Source organism: Podarcis muralis, chromosome 8 (genome assembly GCF_964188315.1).
Source record: "Podarcis muralis chromosome 8, rPodMur119.hap1.1, whole genome shotgun sequence".
NCBI classification, from domain to species: Eukaryota; Metazoa; Chordata; class Lepidosauria; order Squamata; family Lacertidae; genus Podarcis; species Podarcis muralis.
Genome location: NC_135662.1, coordinates 57,140,022 through 57,162,291, shown reverse-complemented (window position 1 = coordinate 57,162,291; position 22,270 = coordinate 57,140,022). Strand labels below are relative to the sequence as shown.

At 40.6% G+C, this 22,270-nt stretch overlaps 1 protein-coding gene across 1 annotated transcript in view; it reads right to left on the bottom strand.

Moving 5' to 3' along the window:
* The window catches only part of KCNG2 (potassium voltage-gated channel modifier subfamily G member 2), a 43,900-nt gene that overhangs the window by 4,902 nt on the left and 16,728 nt on the right, over positions 1-22,270 (bottom strand). Inside the window, exon 2 of the mRNA XM_028737515.2 lies at positions 5,631-6,463. Coding sequence (XP_028593348.2) covers positions 5,631-6,386 — 756 coding nt within the window. The 5' untranslated portion in view covers positions 6,387-6,463. The remainder of the gene's footprint in view (positions 1-5,630; positions 6,464-22,270) is intronic.

The following is a 22,270-nucleotide window of genomic DNA, read 5'->3' as shown; positions in this document are numbered from 1 at the left end:
TTCCAGCTCCTCACTGCCTCAATATAGTATAGCTCTAGTACTCTTGAGATGTCAAACTCATGGACAATGAATGCACCTGGGAGGGTTTTGAGGAGATCCCCTAACCTGTATATGTTCAGAAGAAAGCATGAATGGAGGTGCCTGGTGGTTTTTTTTTATCATTCTTCCTTATGAGAAGACCTGTGGCAGGCATAGCACTTTCTCCATAACTGTGAGATATGTGTACAAATACCACAGAAGTGAATGGGCGTATGCACATGAAAATGGGCAAAATATAGTGAGCAGGGGAAATCTACTCAGATTTCACAGGTCAACACTTGTGTGTGCATAGTCATAACATCTGAAAAATATGCCAGAGCTCTACTGTATATAGGCGTTCTTATATAATGAAAGGACTTGTCAGAGAACACCTCCACATTTTTTTTGCCTTTGCTTTCTCCCAACAACTATGTTTAATCCTACTCAGAATGTTTTAAGCCACTTGATATTTTTTCCATTTAAACAGCAACACAAGAGCCAATAATATAATGACTGGATACAGCAGTAAAAAAAAATCCCCTTAATCCGTTCAGAGTAAAACGCCTGGTCCTCAATAAAGGTGATACTGAGAGCTGAACAGAGCTCATATACATACTAAAAGTCACCAGTTAAATCCTGAAATATGAAGTTTTCTGATTTATTTTACAGTAAGTAGAACTGCAGCTGATATAGGAACAAAGAAGATTTTGCTGTGGAGTCTTGTCACCACTCCTCTTTCTCCCTCAAACTAATTGCAGCAATTCTATGATTCTGTGGTCAGCCTGCATAGGTCTCCGCATCAGAAGATGAAAATCTGCTCCTGATAACAGACACAAGGAGGGACTGAATCACTGTGATTTGCCACTATTTGTGCTCCACTTTTTTTTTTTTTTTAATGAAACCAGGCACCTTACCAAGAAGTACTAGCCTTTTGTGAGATTCAGGTCGCTCAATAGCACTATGCAGGCATTCCTGATGGTAAGGAGAGCAAGGGCGCATGGGCCATCCCATCCCCAACATCCAGCACACACGCATGGGGAATTGAGAAAAGGACCAGCCCACATGACCCTGCTCCTCCTACACAGTTGCTCTTTTTGTAACCATTGTCCCTTCCACGGTCCCTTCTTCATTATATGGTGCGGTTTTTTTAATTGGCAGGCTTGTACAACTGCACAGGAATTCTAGGCAACTGCAATATTTGTCTGCTAGCGTAAGTTCAGAACATGGCAGCCCCACGATCCCGAAATCTTTCCGTCTCTTCTCAAGCCATAATGACCCGTCTCCAACTCCATTTTCCCCCAGTCAAAGAAAGATGTATAGGTATATACATCATTTTCACAATTCATGTTTAAAAATTATACTGTGCCATTTTGTATATATGATGAGAAGCATGCAAAAGGAGGAACTCATCACCACACTAAGGTGACCCTTCTGTCAGGGCAAATGTTTTGGCTTGCCTGTCAAAACAATCTCCCACCTCCTCTCCGTGTGTGTCGTTCTGACGGTTCTCCCAACACTCCTAGAGTTGATTTTGGGAAGCACATGGGGGAGGAGAGGTGGGGAAAGCCCTGTTGAGGAAGCAGGAGTCCTTGGGCGTGGGTTCTGCCCGACAGGACTCATTAGTTGAATCCTGCTCAAAGATTATATCTGGCCCTGTGAAACTGTGACAAGTGTTGAAGTGGGCACATAATTATGTTCATATTTAAAGGCTTGGACTGAGAAGGAGAATTAGAAAATTGAAGTGAACGCAAGATAGAACTACTGTGAGCATAGTCAACAAACCCATATCAGAAAAACATTTGCTCTCATGGACTTTAGTTCTGTACAGTAAAACCAGTGAAGTGTCCATTTTGCTTTACACTGATTACCTAGTCCTGCTCTCTTTCAACAAAACTGGACTCAGAAGGATGCTGGTCAAATTTGGCCAACTGTGTAAAAAAGAACACCTAAAAGTTAAATATGCCAAAACTAAGGTTGCCCTATTCGGTAGGAGGATTACCGAGTCCAAGTGGACATTAGATGGTCATACACTCGAGCAAGTACATAGATTTAAATACCTAGGATTACTTATTGACGAAAAGATTTCAAGGAAACCCCATCTGGATGCAAATAAGCTATTATCTGTCCCCTCCACTGGACAGCTATACAGGTTCTTCCACTTGAGGGCAGAGAATTTACGGTAATCAATCCAGCCATCAAGATCTACGTGTCAAAGATCATCGCACAAATGCTTTGTGGGGCTGAGATGTGGGGAAGCGGTATCAATCAGTAAAACCACACTCCTGCAATATCTCTCCTGTTAAAATCAAGTTTCCAGTTTCAAGATGGCAAAGTGTCCTGGATATTTGTGGTACCCTCTGTAGTTTAATTTGTATCCAGGAGCGTTTGCTGAAGCCAGAAGGATGAGGCTCTAAGCCATGCTTCCTGCCAATGAACTAGAAGCCTAACACTTCCTCTTAGATACAGTCTGTTTCAAGTGAGTCATCTGGCTCATGAGTGACCTACTGCATGAAACTAAGCAGCAACCAATCATTTTGATTGAAAACATACAACTGGAGCGAGCTTTGGCATTGGTTCGCTCTTCTGTGCCAATACTGGCAAAGGCATTCCCTCCACCCGGCTCTTCTGTTAGTCCCAGCACTACCATTGAAAGGACACAAATTGACAGGAGCTTTCTCAACAAAGGTTATGAAGCAACCACTTGCCTAAAATGTTAGGCTGTCATTTTCTTTGCAAGGCTGGTTTGACAGAGCTGCTTCCACACTGTGGCAACTGCTTAAATCCATATTAGCCTGGGTGCAGTATTCTCACAAGTCTTCTATGTCCCAGCTATTAGTTGTGGTAAAGGGTGCTTTAGCACTTCCTATTATTTTTGTAGGTATGGTCTACCAAAACAGATGAAGATGGTAGGGATGCACAAATATGCCAACTTCAGTTTCTCATTTTTTGAACCCTAGATTCAATTCTTCACATTTCCACATCAGTCTGAGATCTTTTTAAAGTCCTCATGAAACTTAACCAGTATTTGCATGAGAATTTATCCCAACATACACTTTTGTATGCAATTTCCCCTAAAATAATGCCTTTTTGCATGTTATTTTCACTAATATACACATTCTTGTGGACACTTCACCCCAGTATATGCAGTTCTGTATACATTGCGTGGCTAGAGAACTGCATTAGAGAGCCAAGTCCAGGTTTACTTAGTTAAAGGCAGTTCCACATATTCTTATGACTTACCAGGGCACAGATTTCTGACTTCTTGGATCCTAAAATTATAGCCTAAATTGCTAAACTTAGTTACAGTGGATTATATATCAAAATGATATATAAACAACAGAAACCATTTTAGTAAAATTGCCAGTTGGATGTGAAACAAGGTTTGTGCTTGTTTTATGAAGCAAAGCTTCTAGTTCCCAGTTCTTAAAACAGAGTACTTGTTTTCACATGCATCTCCTACCATGGCTGCTGCACAAAACAGGAAAACAAGAAGTGTAATAAAGTATGTGTAATATAATGCAAAAAATAAAAATAAGTATCAAGTTCTCTGTATGAGTTATAATGGTTAATACCTACAAATCTTCCTCCTCTAACACAGTGTCCAATTCAAGACTACTGAACCACATATTCCTATTAAAATTTCATTAATTGCAACAGTTTTTCACTTGTAAGTTGAGAAAAGAATCTAGCAGCAAGGCTCCTTTGAACAGATGTTACTTAAACAGCATTGTTCCCATTATAATAAACGTTGATATGGGCACACAGTACCTTTCTCTGCATAAGTAATAGGCCAGCTAGGCAGCTTCTTCTTTCTTTCCTTTTTGGCCTTAGTTTGGGGGAGGAATTGGTGAACATTAAATGCAAAGTTTCTTTTGTTAACCAAATTTCTTCTTTCTCCCCGCTATTCAGAACCATATGCAGAGGTCGGTATTTCTTGAAAAGCAACGGGTAATCAAAGCCAAATCATTTTGGTAAAAAAAGATATCAGAACTTGCATATTGAAAAGATGTACTGGACTAGTAAAAACAACAACCACCAGGCAGACAAATAAATACATTTAATTGCTTGTCAGCTGTGTAAAACAGTGGTCAGAAGACAGTTAAAAGCAAGCCATTATTATTAATCAAGTGAAGCAGGCAGGAGGTTGCTTAGTTGGTTAAAAGTATTAAGATGTGCCTATCTCTTCTATTAGTTTCCCAGTACCACCTTAAGTATTAGATCGCTGCCAGGGGTCTAAAAAGCAAAGGAGTCTTGCCCCCACTTTCACAGGACAACAAGCCAATGGTTGCTGCTGGATCTGCAGTTACATGAGATTCTGCCACCAGCTGCCCCTTTACAGCAGAATCAGACCCCTGAAAATCAAACCTTTGTAGTAGGGCAGCAACAGGTTAGGATTTTGATATATGTGGTAAAATGATGTTCCATTTTATGCTTTGCCCTGGCATATCAATAAGCAGTTTATCACTGCTCTAATTAATTAACTATTTGCCCTTTGTTGCTTGTCACCATCAGTTACAATAATATGCTGCTTCAAGGATATTACATTTTTATACCAGCTTATTATCATAGACAATTTGTTTTATCCTGAAATTACTTTTTGAAACTTTGTCAGCAGTCACTGCCTGAGGACAGAATCACCTCTGGAGTGCTTCAGGCTGTATGTGTGGGATAAATCAGCCTCATATAACCAACATGCTTAACACTGATGAATGAATGAAGGGGTTAAGCCCCATAGAGCAAGCTGTCCTGCTAGGCTTAGCCAGGTCACATCCGCTCACATTGAGAGGAAGGGCTACCAAACTCTTTGTTCTCCCACTTTCCACCACCCTTCTGCCCTGTGAACCTTACCAGTAAGGAGGTCTAAGCGGAATGCTCCAAGCTTAGACCACTTGGCTTAAGCAAGCCATCTTTGTGTTTCTATACAAATAATTTAGAAACTCCTACCATTCTGGAACCTAAGTTATACTGCCTGTCTTTTCTTGCTGCTGTATAGGAAAGCCTATGAAATCTGAACTTTGAAGAGTTTGTAAGTAAACCATTTTAAACTTACCAGATGTGTGGTCTTTTTTGTGCTAAGGGAAACGGCAAACTTTGTAAGCAATTTAGAAGGGGATATTTTAAAGGTCTAATAGCATATTAAATTTTGCAAGGTTTTAAGTAAGAATTCTGAAAAACAACAACTCACTTAAAACTTGTCAGAATTTTGCAAGTACTCAGTCTCCACTGACTCTAGAATAAACTGTTGTGTGTATGCAGCCTGAGTAGACACGCTTTGGATCAAGGAGCAAGTCTCGGTCAACTCTGCTTACATAGACAGCATTTCAATTTCTCAAAGCTCTGTTACTGGAAGAGAACTTTTTGATTCAACCAAAGGTTGCAATACAAGAACAGCAGCTAAGCAGCAGAACTTTGGGATACGTCTGCCCAAAGTAATTTTTGAAATTTAGTATCTCCATAATAATGTACTAGGTTTCACCTATAGAAAACAGAAGCTGATGCACCAAACATGGACTTATCGGGATGTATGCTGGGGATGAGGTGGAAACTTCACCAGCACTTTATGTTATTTTCAGCATCATTACTTTTTATAAAATGCATTTCTGTTCACTTACCCGGTCTTCTTCTTCTCTGAGATCTGGCATGGTGCTAATACAGAGGCTAACTGCAGTGATGGCAACAAAGGAAACGGATATGCAAGCAAAGATCTTTCCAGGGATCCCCGAGTGAGGGTTTTCCACCATATCCCTGAGCTTTCTCATGCAGTACTGCAAACGGCTACTGTCCTCGAAGGCACATTGCGGCTCTTCACTAGCTAGCATTTCCTCTTCAAACAGCGCAGCCTCCGCCATCTCTTCCTCTTTTTGTCTCAGCCTTTTTTTACAGCACCACTCCAGGTGTTCCTCTTCTATCCCCCAGTAAACCAGCTCATCTTGGAAAGAGAGGGCACACATTTCTCTCAGGAGCCTGAGCTTCCCAGCCGTCACAAAAGTCATGATGGTCCTGAAGGCACACGGGTTGCGGTCAAAGAAAAACTCGTTGCAATTGACATCATAGTCATCACAGATATCCATGATCTCTTCGTAGTTGTTACACGATTTTAACTTCCCAAGCCTGGTCAAGGGGCAATTCTCTAATGTGGTCCATGGGATTCTGTATTTGATGCCACCAACATTGATGATCACATACCCAGTTCGGTCCTCTCGGTGGGCAAAGCAACACATGTCCTCCCCAGGGCGCAGAAGTGTGGCCTTTTTGTAGAAGAATCCTTTCTTTGCCTGCACTTCGCAAAGCGTCTCCAAGTTGTTGTAAGAATATGAGGTGAATTCGGGATCTGTGGGCCCAGGGAGCAATGCCATTTCCTGATACATTTGTTACGTTCATGGGGGTGCCTAGCCTATTCAAAGAAATGGTAGTTTCTTGACTGGTGGGGACACAAAAGGCCAGTCTAAAAATAAAGCAAGAGTGGCAGAGTTAGCATTTTTATATGACAAAACAAATCTCATCTGCATTTCTTAAAACTTTGAGCAACTCTGCTGGGATCATTCCAACTTTCTATTGCCCTTAGAGAAAAGGAAAACAGGATTTTTGAACATGTGAATGTAGCACATAAAATAAGCAATGATACGTTATCTGCAAGAGAAGCTTGCAGGATCAGGTGCAGGAGACCTGTGGCCAGTGAGGTCCAAAACATTGGATGATACAATAGACACACTGGACAAACATCTTGGGTTCAAATAGACACAACTTTATTGATTACAAATGTAAGTAGGCTTTGACATAGGGAGTGGGTATGTACAGTGGTACCGCAGGTTACAAACACCTCGGGTTACAAACACTTCGGGTTACAGACTCCACTAACCCGGAGGTAGTACCTCAGGTTAAGAACTTTAACTCAGGATGAGAACCAGAAATCTTGCACCAGCAGCGGGAGCCCCATTAGCTAAAGTGGTACCTCAGGTTAAGAACAGTTCCAGGTTAAGTTCATAACCAGAGGGACCACTGTACCCTGAATCATTCAGCCCGGCTGATGGTTTAATATTTTGCAGGGTCTGTCCTGGGTTAAGAATCTCTATGTGACATACATCCAATATGGGTGATCCCTCTAAGACTGTCATTTAGCTGGGGGGTGGGTGTTTCTATGGCCCATCGGCCTCCTTTTTGACATCCGGAGCACCTCCACCTGGACCCCTTTAATGGGTTAACCCCAATTACCTGAAGCAGGAGTGGGTGGGCTCCCAGCTCTCCCCCCCCCCCACTCCTAGATTAAGGATCCAGCCCAAGGATACCCGCCATGAGGTAGGCAAAACTGCCTGACAGGCCTAATTTGACTACAGACAAATTTCTCCCTGGTTCTGAATATGCAACCAACTATTTCCATAGCAAGGTTTTATGAAGGACCTGCCTGCTCACCTTCAGGCAGGACCATATGCTACATAGGATGGGAGGGTAGGGAATCCAGGTCCAACTGAGCTGGTGAGTCTGGGTGATGCTTCTTTAGATGCCTTGCGAGCAGACCCAAGTCTAGGGGCTGAAGTCTTCACTCAGGTCCACAATGCAAGCCATGCTCCATTGCTTGCCCATGATAGCTCCATTTAAATGCATGCCCCAGCAACCCACATGGCCAGAGGAGAAGGGAGTCTTGTCCCCCGCAAGGCCGTGTGGGACCAAAAGTTTGTCCCTGGCTCCGACTGCGATCATCCTGGGTTGCAGTCACCACTCGCCATCAGTAAGTGGTCCTTAAAGCTCATCTACAATGACAAAAGGTACTCTAACCATCCATTAACTAGTGAGATATACTGATGTATGTCTGTGGAATATGATTTATCATATTGTGTATTCTTTACTTTAAAAATACTATTTGTACATGTACTAAAAATGTTTTAAGCATTTAAAGTAATTTAATCAAACTATCTAAACAAGAATGTTTACCTAAACTTGCTTAAACTACACAAGACGAAATAATGTTTAGCCACTGTGACAACATAAATGTATTAATGAAGAGACAAAAAGCTGCCCTAGACCAATTAAGCCACACAATGCAGAGCACAAGTGGAGTGGAAACAGCAAGTGTCATAACTGCAAAGTGCATGAAGAACAAACAAGTCCAGACAACTTACATTAGGAAAGGGCACTGTCAACACAATTGCATGCTTCGTCTAAGATAAAATATTCAGAGCTAAATATGTGGGTGCCATCTTTCCATTGTATTCCTCGCATTGTATCTCAAGAGTTGAGAAGACCAGAACATGATTTCTTTTTTCCATTTCAGCATACTTAGAACAAGTGTTCATGTATCTAAACACCTGAAAGAATCTGGTAAACAATCTTGTTTTGGCATGAATGCTGATGTGTGTATATTTTACTTTACAGGTATGTCTGGCTTGCTACTTCCATTCCACAAACAGTGACAATTATAGTCTTTCATTTGTGTATATAAACTTAATGACAAAAATGCATTAGATCTACAGCTGTTTTACATCTTCACTCAACAACCTCAGGCACTTGATAATTTAATTCCCAATATTTTAAAAACACAGGCATGGAGGAAACACTAAAAAGTTGCTGAAACACTTGTTGCTGTTATGAATGGAATGTTTCCTGCTCCCAAATAGGACTCAATATATATATGTGGGAAGCAAAATTACATCCACTGACCTATGGGAAGCCCCCAACCTATATCTCAAGGCAGGGGTAGCCAAGGTAGAGTCCTTCAGATGTTAGCTTACAACTCCCATAATCTCTGACTAGTGTAGCCAGGGAAGATGGAAGTTGCAGTTCAAATCCATCTGGAGGGTACCACATTGGTTCTAAAATACAGGAACTTCTATATGCCTTTAGCCAGGGCTAGCCAGAGAAGATGGGGAATCTTGGGGAACTCTGGCCCTTTTTCTTCCTACCAAACAAGTTTCAGTCTTGGAGTACCTATATCTGAAAAGAACAACAACAATCCATTGCATTGCTAACAGATAATTTACCAATTTTAACATGTTGATTGTACCCTGAAGATAACTTCTTCATGTTACTTCCCCTTAATCTAGATCAAAAGGAACATCCAAACAGTTCAGTTGGGCTCAGAGGAACTTTGCAATATGAATACTAATGCAGCGCTATATTTATCAGCCACATACATGGAAGCCTGCATCCACATACAAATCTCCTTTGGTAGATCAAGACAAATGTCTGTGAATGAGAGCCATTCTACTCTTAATACAAGACTAACCTAAAACTAGCTTGAAAGTAGATACATAAATTACAGGTTAACATACAAATACAATTCTTTCTCTAACATCAGAATACAATATAAGCCTGTTCAAGCTTATGAGCAAGAGTCCCATGGAACAGAATGCATTTCAAAACACAGTTTATTTTGTTTTGATTTAAAGCCACAAACATGAAACATACATAAAAACCAGAATGTGAGGAGTTCTCTCCAGAGAAATAGGAGAGTTCATTCGGAGTATATGGTAGCCTGCAGTGATTAGTGTCATATAACAGCATCAGCTAGGAAATATCATTACTCACAATAAGCAATTTCTATATCACACTGTCATAACATTGATTGATTCATGCCCTAGCAGTAGCGAAACATCACAGAAGCTAACGTACTTTTCCGTCTATAAGACAATGTTTTTTTACCTTAAAACAATGCTTAAAAATTGGGGTAGTCTTATACATGGGTAGTGCAGAGGGAAATGATTTCTGTCTTGAGTAGTAGATTGCCACTGGTGCTATTGCTGCGGAAATGTCCGCTTGTGATTGGGCACTGTTGCGAGAATGTGTGCTGGCAATTGGTTGCTGCTGTGACGATGGCTGCTGGTGACTGGGCTCTGCTGCAGCAATTGGGCATGTGATTGGCGGCTGCTGGTGTCAGTTGGAAATATGATAGGAGGCTTCTGTGTTGCGTTCGATCGCAAGTGTTTGGAATTTGGGTGAGCTTTTTTTTTGGCACTTCTCCCATTCTGGACAATCTCCCCCCATTTTCTTAATACTGAGTCCCGGAAATTAGGGGGCGTCTTATCCATCGGGGCATCCTATAGATGGAAAAGTACGGTAAATTGAGGACGAACCTTGGGTAGTACTGAAGTTGCATCACTAACCTAAAATGCAAAAGCTTCCAGGTGTATCATATAGGATGCTGCAAATGAAATGGATTACAAGTAGAGGTACCTGTACTAATAACATGCCCAGATCTATGCTAGCAGGACTTATTTTATTTTCTGGCACTGCTCCCCAAGATACAGTTGCATCACTGCACCAAATACTACTATACAATAATTCTATCACGCACCACATACAAGAAAAATAACTTTAGAGGTACAGCAAACCTCAATCTAGTAATCTGAGCATTAGGGCATTAAATTATTTTATTATGGGTTAGAGCAAGCCTCCACGTTTTTATTTCTCTCAGGGAAAACCTTACTGCTTAGTCAGTTGGTCATCTGTATTGGGCCAATACAATTGGGCCATATTAACATCATGGAAACCCCAGGACTGGTTGACACTTGACGACTGACAGCTGTGATCTCAGTGTGTCTGAGATACAGACTAGGGTTGCCATCTTTTTAACAACCATCTTCTACCTTTTACTGTATAGTGTGGCATACACAAGCAGGTGAAGCTTTTCCATTAAGTTTATCAATATGCCACGAAAAGCTTCACTTGCTTCATTTGTTAGAAGCGCAATGTCACGGCCTCTGAGAAGTCAACAACCATAGTAAACATCTCCACATGCTCACCCACTAAACAATTGCCTAAGAGTGAGTCTTGTAGGCATGAACTACTTCGAAGAAGATGCCACATTAGAAAAATGTGAAGAAGAGGAGGAGGAGGAAAGGAAAGTCTGTGAATGTGAGTTTGTAGAGTGGTTTTACAGCAGTCATTCAAAGAGCTTTGTGCCACTGCTATGCCCAGTGTAATCCCTTTCCAAAAGGCCACATTTCAACTGCCCTGCAACAGTTGCTGGAGTTGGAACCAGAGGCTAATTAATAATTTGTGGTTGTAACAAGTGAGAAAAGGTCATGGCTGTGTTTCTGCAGAAGTCCACAGGCCAAAGGCCAAAAGAACATGCTTCAGGCAGACATAGCTAGGCAAATACCTCATTGTTGCAAATGGCGGTAGAACTTCATTCTAGCAACATCAGGGCATAAGTCGTCAGCATGTCATATTCTCCAGGGACCCTTGAAATAGGAAGGTTACCTTGTAACTGATGAGTTTAGAAACAAATCTTCTGGTTCAAGGAATAATCAGGGATTTTTCACAAAACACAAGCTGGTTATTCACATTTCACGTATAATTTTCAAGGCTTCATTACTAAAGGGGCATGCTCTCTATACAAAGGGCATTCATCTGTTTGGAAATATGTCAAATTGCCTTCCACTTCCAACTTGGAATGCAATAGGATGGAAGAAAACATCATAATTTCTTCTTTAGAAATAACAAACTGAACCTGTTATAGAGGCCTCTTTTTTTGTAAAAATCTCTGTGAGTGACAGGGTTTTGTTTCTGTGCATTTATTTTCAGCTGCAAAGGATATGTTGTTTCTCAAAAAGCATATATTGTTCTGCTACACATATTGAAATCACTCTGTGTCAGTTCAAAATGCCCCACTTCATGCTTGCCAAGGTTTTTATTCCTCTCACCCCATCAATGGTGTCATGTTTGAAAATCCTATTACAATTGGGGGAAAATAATCTGCGCTTTCAATTCCTTCAAACAAAAAAACCAGCCAAGCACCTTCTTTTGAACAGATGTTACTAAGAGATATGCTGTACCATAATGTGAGACCTAGTTCATGATATAAAAAAGAGATGCATTCAGAGGAATCTGTACCAAAGGCACACACACATCCATTCAGCAACCATGACCCGGAAAATCTTTCAGTACACAAACTCAAAAACTCTCATCTGTTCTTAGAGACAGTTCTTCTGCTTCTATGCATGCACATACATCTAGTGTGTTGTCTGAATCAAATGTCTGTAGATGGGAAAAATATAGATTGCCCCATCCAATCAATTTTTTGAGAAAGAACACAACATAAATGTGTTCATCTGACCCTAGCAGCAAGACAGGCTTTCATGAACCTGAAACAGCCTGCATGCAAATTAGGCTGCATGCACCATCCTATTTACAGTGGGACCACCAATTATGCAAGGGTTCTCTGTCTCTTGAGAAGAAGCAGTGATGCTACTGGCTAGAGGTAAAGTGAGTGGCAGTGCCCCGCCATGCTTTTACTGGCTACCTCACCACTTCCCCCTTTTTGGAAAGGAAAACTCAGAAAGCCCCTACTCCACACTCCTGATAAGCATCAGTTAAGCAGGGAAATGAGCTCTTGAGTTGGAACTAGGGATGGATAAATTGGTCAAGTCTTGTTTCTCATTTTTCCAATCTGAAGATCAGTTCTTCCAAATGTGCACATCAGTATGCATTTTGTTTTTGTTTTTTTAAAAAAGTTCTCATGAAAATTCATCAGCACTTTAGGGTGAATTTCTCCTAATATATCCTTTCTGTGTGCAATTTTACCTAATGCACATATTTTTTCCAAAGCAATTTCCCTTAATATAATACATTTTAATGCTATCTTCACTATGCATTTTTATGCACACTTTAGCATAGTATGTGCATTTTTTTTACAAGTTTTCCCCCTCCTTTCCTTTATCTAAAGAAAACCTAGGCTGTCCATAAAGTAACTTAAACTACAAAAACAATTGTGCAGATTGCCAACAAAGGTGCAGGTTTCCACCCCACCCTACCCCAGTATTTAGCACTGTCCGTCACATATACAGCTATCTCCTTGGTGGGCAGAAGTTCATTGGTGTGTCCAAGGTGTAAAGAGATCCTGGCTGCCTTGGTAACAAATTCGCATGGCATGGAGAAAGCGGATAGAGAAAATTCTCTCTCCCTCTCTCATAATACCAGAACTTGTGGACATCCAAATGAAGTACTTATTCATGCAGGGCATAGCTAAACTATTTGCTTTGTAATTGAGACTGCCAGTGTGGTGCAGCGGTTAGGAGCGGTGGACTCGTAATCTGGTGAACTGGGTTCGCTTCCCCGCTCCTCCACATGCAGCTGCTGGGTGACCTTGGGCCAGTCACACTTCTTTGAAGTCTCTCAGCCCCACTCACCTCACAGAGTGTTTGTTGTGGGGGAGGAAGGGAAAGGAGAATGTTAGCCGCTTTGAGACTCCTTAGGGTAGTGATAAAGTGGGATATCAAATCCAAACTCTTCTTCTTCTTCTATGGAACTTGCTCTCACAAAAAGGCAGTGATGGCCACCAACCTGGATGGTTTTAAAAGAGGAATGGGCAAATTCATGGAGGACAAGGCTATCAACAGTTACTAGCCACAGTGGCTATGTTCGACCTCCACTGTCAGAAGCGGTATGCCTCTGAATATCAGTTTCTGGGAATTGCAAGTGTTCAGGGTACTGTTGTGCTCATGTCCTACTTGCAGGCTTCCAAGCAGGCATCTGATTGGCCACTGTAAAAACAGGATGCTGGACTAGATGGGCCATTGGATTACTCAGCAGGTTCATTCTTTGGCAGGAGAAGTGCATTGCAAAATTCAGAGAAGCATGAATGTTGAAGGATGGCTATGTTTTAGAAAGTGTGAATTAGGTAGGTTCACCTTTATATGTGAACTGAATCAAAAATTTTCCCTAACCCTAGTTATCTAAAAACCTAAACAGCACCTGCAGAAAACTTGCGGCTTTTGCCTAAGGAACGTAAATTATGACACACTTTTAATCCCATTTTTAATAATGAATAATTTTAATTGTAAATTTTATCTTACTGTTGTATAGGCTGATTTTTTTTAGATTCTGCTTGCCTCATATGTGTCAGCTCTATTAGCTTAACTTAAAATCTAAGTCACCGATATGGTGTTAATGAACTTTCCATATGCAAGGACAGAAGGAACAAAAGCAGTTAAATGTTGGGCACCCTAATCTTTCACTAAAAACAGCAGAAAAGTACTTAGAGCCCTGTGTGCTGATTCTATATAGTTAGCAGTGCACATTATGAAGCTAGCTGACATTGTAAAAGCTGAAATGACTTCCCTTAAAAAAAAAAAACAGGGAGAGATGTGAATGCCTTCCCGTATTTTATGATTCACGAAACTCCTACAGTAAATTGCTAGCTCTGTGTAGTGCTTATGGGGGCATTTTTGTGGTGGTAAATGATAGCTGCAAGATCTACGAGGGAACCAAAGCGCGAGGAAAATAGTGGATAAAAGTGGATAAGCTTACAATTATTTCAAAAGGGAGTGGGCAGAAAGAGCATTCTGCTAAACCTCTGGTGGTCAACTAAAGAATGCAAACTGGAAGTCTGACATGTTATAATAAGCCAAGATCATTTAGTGGTTAGCAGTGTACTTACAGAAGCTGTCACTATTAGTGGGAAGGGAAACAACAGGCAAGTAATCTCATGAAAAATTCTAGGAAGCATGCATCAGTGAGGAAAGATGATATACATGAAGAATATGATGTTTGATGGGAAATCAGCAGAGCTTATTTCCTAGTAAAATATATTCATGATTGAGCCATAACAATTAAAGCCTACATCCTATATTGAAGTCAATTGTGAAACTCCAGGGACTTAACCATAACTCTACTAAGATATTTTACAAATTATAACCAACCAGCATTCTTGTGCTTGCCATTTGTCTAATAGGTGATATACTCTCCTTCCCAAGCCCACCTCTCAAAGACGGCTGCCGCAGAGGAAGAGATAAGAAGCAGGACAATTCCATTGGCTCTGCTGAGACACTAACGACCTTTGACTCTACCTCTCGCTAAACCGTCACCTAGCAGCAGCCATTCCACCAGGTTACAGAAGAGATAGACGGTAGGGTTATTTCCCCCTGGAAATGCACAAATCTTACGAATCCGCATTTGATAATGCACAAAGCCATATTTAATAAAGCACAACAGCTTGAATTAAAACCCATTTAACCATTCTAAATAAATCTGAGTAGCTAGACATAAATGCTACACAGGACTGGCTATAAGAATGTTGGTCTTAATCTTAACAGTCCTATGTACTTTTTACATAGTTTAAGAGGCACACGTAACCTCTTAAAACGAGGACTGCACTAGGCATGAGAAATGCATTAAATTTTATCTTTTCCATTCCTGTTTTCTAAACCAAGCTGCAGGCTTGTAAATATCATTATTTATTCAGTAAATGTAAAACATAGAGAAGCAAATAAGGAAGCAGCTCACATTATGTCCAATAGAATATCAGTTGCCAACCTTTGGGCCCATTTCCAAACTGGATAAACTCCCATGAACACTACATTCACCACAACCTATTCTGTTGGCCACAATCAAATGCTTCTTACAAGCCTTCTTTTTTGGACCACTGGAAGGACAGATCCTGAAGCTGAGGCTCCAATACTATGGCCACCTCATGAGAAGACTCCCTGGAAAAGACCCTAATGTTGGAAAAGATTGAGGGCATAAGAAGAAGGGGACGACAGAGGACGAGATGGTTGGACAGTGTTCTTGAAGCTACCAGCATGAGTTTGACCAGAGTGCCAAACTGAAATGTGCTCATTTTTTCTTCTCGATTTTTGGTCTCGCTCAGGATCTTCCTAATTTTGGTTCCCAGGCTGTTGGAGGGTATGCATGCCTAGCTGATTCCCCCCCCCCCCCATGCATACAGTGCTCACTATGGATTCTAATCTTTTCAGTGTTCCGGAACAAACACCCGCTAAATGCAGTACCTGAAAGCAGCTAGTTCTATACTGTAAAAGGTAGGCAGGGGCCTTTCCAATTTAGCTAGGCCATAGGCTCAAAATAAAATGGAATCATCACAACAATGCAGTTTTATGAAATTAATATTTTATCCATCCATGCAAATAGATATACCTACAAAATATTACGGAACAGGGTTTTTTTTGGGGGGGGGGTGTCCCTACCTACCTACAGAACATTCATTTTATTTACTCAACAGATATTCACATTATTGGGTCCACTTAAAACACCGCATGCTTCCATTCCAATCCTAAATCGGCACTGAAAATACCAAGGATCTTATCTCAAGTGTGAGAGATGAATGCAAAGATGGTGTGTCTACCACCCAGCTCCTAGCTTTCTGCATAGCAGATGCCTCCCATTGGGACACAGGAAGATCTAAAATGTTTTAGGAGGATAGATCTTTTTAAGAAAACCAACTGAAGCAGCAGCTGCACCACCATATGACATACTAGAAGAATCGAAGTCTTTCAGGCAAAAACTCCAGAAATTAAATCCTAGATAAAGAAGGACAAAACCCCAGACTATACACTATTGATTTTTTAAAAGCAATGTAGTAGATAAAAAATATCAAAAGAATGCTTAACAAAGAGGTGCTTATACCTCTAGTGTATGATGCTTGGCTAAGAAGAGTAACATTGGCAAACATGCACCATGTTCTGTCAAATCACTACTCACCCATTTAACACAGTGCTCATTCGCTTCTACATAAACTGTAATAGAAAGCATATTTTGCTGCAGGGTGTGCATCCAAGGGACTGATACTTTCTCTGTATCCTGAGTAAGTTGCAGACGTTTTCTTGTTGGAAGGACCATGAATATATAAAAAAAGTGTGTGTTTTGCTGGCATTCACTTAGGCCTCATTCTACTTTTACACATGGCTGTTGCTCAGATACAGCAGAAATATGTTCTATTCAGGCATGCAGTTATTATTAAATCTAATGAAATGCAGTTTATTTGAGAAATTCAGATAGGAATGGACACCATGAAACAACAGTAGCTGAAATTGTTATTTTAGTCGTATCCGACTCTTTGTGACCCCACGGACCAGAGCACGCCAGGCACTCCTGTCTTCCACTGCCTCCCGCAGTTTGGTCAAACTCATGTTGGTAGCTTCGAGAACACTGTCCAACCATCTCGTCCTCTGTTGTCCCCTTCTCCTTGCACCCTCTTTCCCAACATCAGGGTCTTTTCCAGGGAATCTTCTCTTCTCATGAGGTGGCCAAAGTATTGGAGCCTCAGCTTCAGGATCTGTCCTTCCAGTGAGCACTCAGGGCTGATTTCCTTCAGAATGGATAGGTCTGATCTTCTTGCAGTCCATGGGACTCTCAAGAGTCTCCTCCAGCACCATAATTCAAAAGCATCAATTCTTTGACGATCAGCCTTCTTTATACAGCTTAGGTCTAAAATAGCATAAAATTAATTCCCAATTTTCTGATACTACTATCTTTTTGTTGTTACAAATAAAAAATGGAGATTAAAAGAAAATCTGGTGCTTTCTCTGCACTGCCATTCTTATCGTTTTAAACAGCGCTGCTTATCATTTTGTGAAATTTCCTCTGCTAAGATCCAGTGCTACTATTTCCCCTTTACTAACATCAAAGTCTTACTAATTCTCGTATTTGTGCCCCTGAGAACAAAAAATATATAAACTGAATGTGGGCCCAGCGTGCATTCTTATTTACCATCTTAACTTGCCATTAAATATATTTATCTCACATATATATTAGCTGTCCAAGTGAAAATGCAACCATTTACAATGAATTATTCCTTACAACAATGAGATGGCAAGGAAGCTACTGTCATATTCAAAGGATAAAGGACAATTGTTACCTACTTAATATTATTAATTTCATGCTGTATAAGCACTATAGTTAAAAATGTCCAAAACCATAAGTCCACTGCTATTCATAAACTACTTCATTACATTTCTCATTTCCTAGCCTTGCTTTTTATTTCTATCAAATATCTGCAAAGCTGCCCCTATCATCATCTTCAGATTTTCTGATGAAGTAATGAGTTATGCTAAATCTGTGGCCCTTCAGATATCAATGAATTCCAGTTTCCATCAGCCCTATCCCAGCATGGCTGATAGGAATAATGCAAGTTGTAGTGCCACAGGTTCTCCAACATTGCCATAAAGCTATATCCTACAGATGCACATAACATTTTTATTATTATTGTGGAATAGTAAACAAATGTTTTCAAAAATACTGACACCCCCCCACCCTTTTGGAGCTAAGAGGCAGCTTATTTACTTGAGTTATTTATTGAAGATATTTAGGGCAAAAGCCCTCTCAAAGCAGCTTACCAGATAAAAGCAAACAATAAAACACAACTAATAGATAAAACCAGCAGTAAACCACGAAACAACAGCAGCTCAACAAGAGCATTTCAAGGCCAAGGAGAACAGCGTGTCTTCAGAGGTTTCCTAACACTAGCATTAAATACCAAACATGTATTAAAGCAACAACTAAAACATAATAAAATACAAAACACTAAGTCAAGAGAATTGATCGACAGCAGTGAGAACTCTGTACTCTGAACTCAAGTCACACCAAACATCCTCAAAAAACTAAAAAATTGGAGACAGTCTAATTTCCCTCACCCCACAAGAGGAATTCCTAAAGCATTGGTTGAGAAGGTCCAGTTCTGATAACTCCACAACCGGGGGTAGGGGTGGGCGACCCAAATAAGAGCTTCTCAAGGGATCTTAAAATTGAGTATATTCATGTGGGAGAAGACAGTCCTGGACGCAGAACACAGATGGCTACAAAAATCAATGCACAGAGTGGAGCTTTCAGGACAGAACTCTTGGAAAGAAATTAAGGGCCCATTCTGAGCAGAATGAGAAGGGGTGCCCCCCAATTTAGCAAGGATGTGAGGAGGACCTACCAGACATGGCAGCCAGAGATGTGTCATGCAGAGGTACAGTGGGAAGGGAAACAATCCCAAAATATTGCACCCCGTTATGGAAGATTCCCAATTTCAGACTGCTGACTCCCTCTCACTGCAGCCACAAAAACTGCAAAGTTTGGTAGGGATTTTCAAAGGAGCATGGGGGCTACAAAGGGGAGAGGGGAAATCAGTAAAGCCAGCTACTTAGGAAGGGCAGACCCATTAAATCTAGTCCTTGCTGCCTCTCTTCTGCCCCCATTTTTTCCTCTAAAACTTTTGAAAATAGCTGCTCATACACTGAGCAGCCAGCACAGAGGATTCCTTGCTGCCATTAACCTTGAATGAACACAGTGTAAGTCCACCTAGGAGCATCCCATCTCTCCCAAGGCCAGACTGTATGGGGGGGGGGGACAGCTTTCCCTATGTAAGCATAGGGGGTAGCCGTGCTTTTTTCTGCATAATTCTCTCCAGGAGTGACAGGATGACATCAAGCCTTCTTATTCCCAGGAGGACTTGCTCCATGTTCATTCAAGGCAGCTGGCAGTCTTGTAGGCTAGCCGCTCAGGCTGTTGATGGCTGGTCACACGATTTTCAGAATTTTTAAAGGGAAAAAATCAGGGGCGGGTGGGGAGAGACAATGGATGCGTGCAGCTTTATTTGAGAGATCGCCATAACATTTTTGGAAAGTAGCTTCATATAAATAACATCCTGTTTTAGTTTGTATGTCTTGGAGATCTCTAGCTCAAAGGCAATCATTTTGTAAAGAAGAGAAGCTTGTTTTTCTTTCCAGCTTTAATCTCTTGCAAATTCCCTGAAGGATCTTAAGGTCAAACTGGAATCATCAGCAGCAATAACCATCTGCAGGTCAAAAGCTGCCTCGCTATTGTCCATATACATCCTTCACGAGGCTTGTACAATCATTTTTCGAGTGGGGTTGCAAAGATATACCTAGGGGCATAATTTCACAAAATTGAACCACACAGCTGGCCTTCCCATAATATACAAGCCATATAGTACCTCACTGTTCAGTGATAAAGTTTTCTAAGTTTAAAACTTCTGTTTAAGAAACTTTATATACAGCAAATTAGTCTATCATGTCTATCTTTGATTTGGAGCCCTCTCAAAGAAGCATCTGAGTCCATCAGTCGTATCAACAAATAATTTTTAACAAGATAATTAAGCCAGCATGGATAACTGATAGGAAACTGAGATCTAACTATGATTGCCAAACAATATAAACCAAGGAATTACAGAATTGATATAACAATCCAGATCTTCTTGTTCACCTTGCATTAGGTTCACAGGTACTTTGGTTGATTTCCAGGGCTTTTTTTCAGCCAGAAGTCACCGGGATGCAGGTGGGCGCCATTACCATTATAAGAGAACTATAGCACTCTCTATATATATTCCAACAAACTATTGAGTACAAGATCTATAAGGACTTATAAGCTACACTATCAGCAGAACAAGGTAACAAAGGTGTGATATCAGAGTGGACAGCAGGAGGCTGGGCATTTTTTATTGCTTCCTTATGTTAACAAAGCAAAAAAACCCACCCAAATTCCTTCCTATATGAATTACATATAAAACTAACACAGAAGAGTTAAATGTTCACCAGCTCCCTTTCTCCTGTTTTATAGCTGCAGGCGCTTTTTATGAACCTAAACCTTTACCAGCACAGTGTGTGTGTGTGTGTGTGTGTGTGTGTGTGTGTGTGTGAACAAGGCCTAGACAACAACTCCTGTCTGAGAGCCATCTTTGAGTGTGTGCCTTCCACACCATACATCACTCTGTTATTGTACAGTAATCTAGGAAAGCCATACTACTAATGGACGGTAGACTCAATAAGGCATTTTAAACTACACTTTAAAAATGCCTTATTGAGCCCATTTTGTAAAAATGGCTTTATTAGCCATTGCTCCAAGGGACACTAGACAGCACACATAGATGGATCCCTGCCCATCCTCGTTGCCTTCACAAGAAAGATAAGATAAAGCTAAGAGAGAGTTAACTTGGCCCAGTTTGTTCTTGCTCACTGGGGAAATATCTAGAAACTTCTAGCATTCTCATGATTTTGCCAAAATGACAATGGAAACCTATTAACTATTCATGATTATGTTAACAGTAGACCATTTTATGAAGAGAATATAATATAAACACAAGCTTCAGCACATTGCAAGAAATCTGACATAGAACAAGTCTGAAAAGAAACATAATAGTCACTCTTCTGAACAGCATATTTGGTAGTTACTATTTAAGAACCTCCACACTGGCCCAATCTTTCATTTTTTCCCATGATTTATTCACAAATTATGGCTTTTCCTCGTGGTATATCCCTGAAGCCTTTCTCATGCATGAGTATAGGCAGCAAAGGTTTAGGATCAGCGTTTTACTTCTCCTAGATGGGTTACCTTCCCAGGTTGACATCTGTCCCTCATTTCCCTCTGAAGCCTTCTTGACCGTTAGACCCACTATTGGTCTCATCTGCTCAATCCAGCATTAGAGGAGAGTACACAATACTTCAGCATCTGTCAGGAATTGATTTACTTTAGAATTCTTTGTAATACAGCAGTCCTTATAAAAGGTCTGTGGCAGATTAATGCATAGCAACAGTCCAACAGGGCCCAGGTTTTATAAAGAATTTTATAAATACAGTATTAGCAGTTTTAAATTTATATCCCTTGTTACACAGATGCAAACTTGCAAAGTTTGCCATCTATGCAGTTTATTTATAAACAACCAAAAGCAACTAGCCATGTTTAAAAAAGAAAGGAGCTCATTATACTCTTTCCTTTATTGTTTAAAGAATATTGCAACAGATGCTGTTTATTGGTAAAGCATACCTTAAGAGTTTGAAAACTGAAATACATGCTACTGTTAAGTAAAGCTGTTGGCGCTTTCTTAAAACCTCTTCTTCTGAATTTTAGTTCACAGGCTGGGTCTGAATGTGTCCCTTCTTAGTCCCATTGCTCAGATGTTATGGTTTTGCACATCAGTGAAAGAACTAGGCCAAAACTCAGCTCCATATCAAGCCTGCTTGCTCCTCTGAGACAAGAAACTTTTGACATATGGAGGAAATCAAGACTACAGCTCTCCCACTTCTGTCCTGAAGAAATGTTCAGCAGACTGAATGGCCTTTATATACAAAATGGGAGCATTACCCACATTGCTGTCACATCCAAACAGTACATTTAAAGCAATCTTATACCACTTATGTTACAGTTTCCCCAATACAAACATGGGAACTGTAGTTTGTTAAGTGTCTCCTAACAGCTCTCAGCACCCTTAACAAACTACAGTTCCCAAGAGTCTTTGGGAGAAGCCAGGATTCTTCAAGTAGTATAAGAGTGCTTTGAATGTATATTGTGGTCTGTGTATGTATGTAGCTCACTTCTAAACCAAGTACAGTATAAAGGACAATGGAAGAACATCAGACACCACGATGCAAAGGAAGGTTTTAGTTAAGACATACACATTTACATGAAACCTATTAAAATCAACTATCAATCATGAGAGAATGTTAGTAAAACAATTATCCCTATGACCAGGAGTGTCTGTTGTATAAAGAGCTGGGCACATCCTAGTGACTGGTGCTGGCAG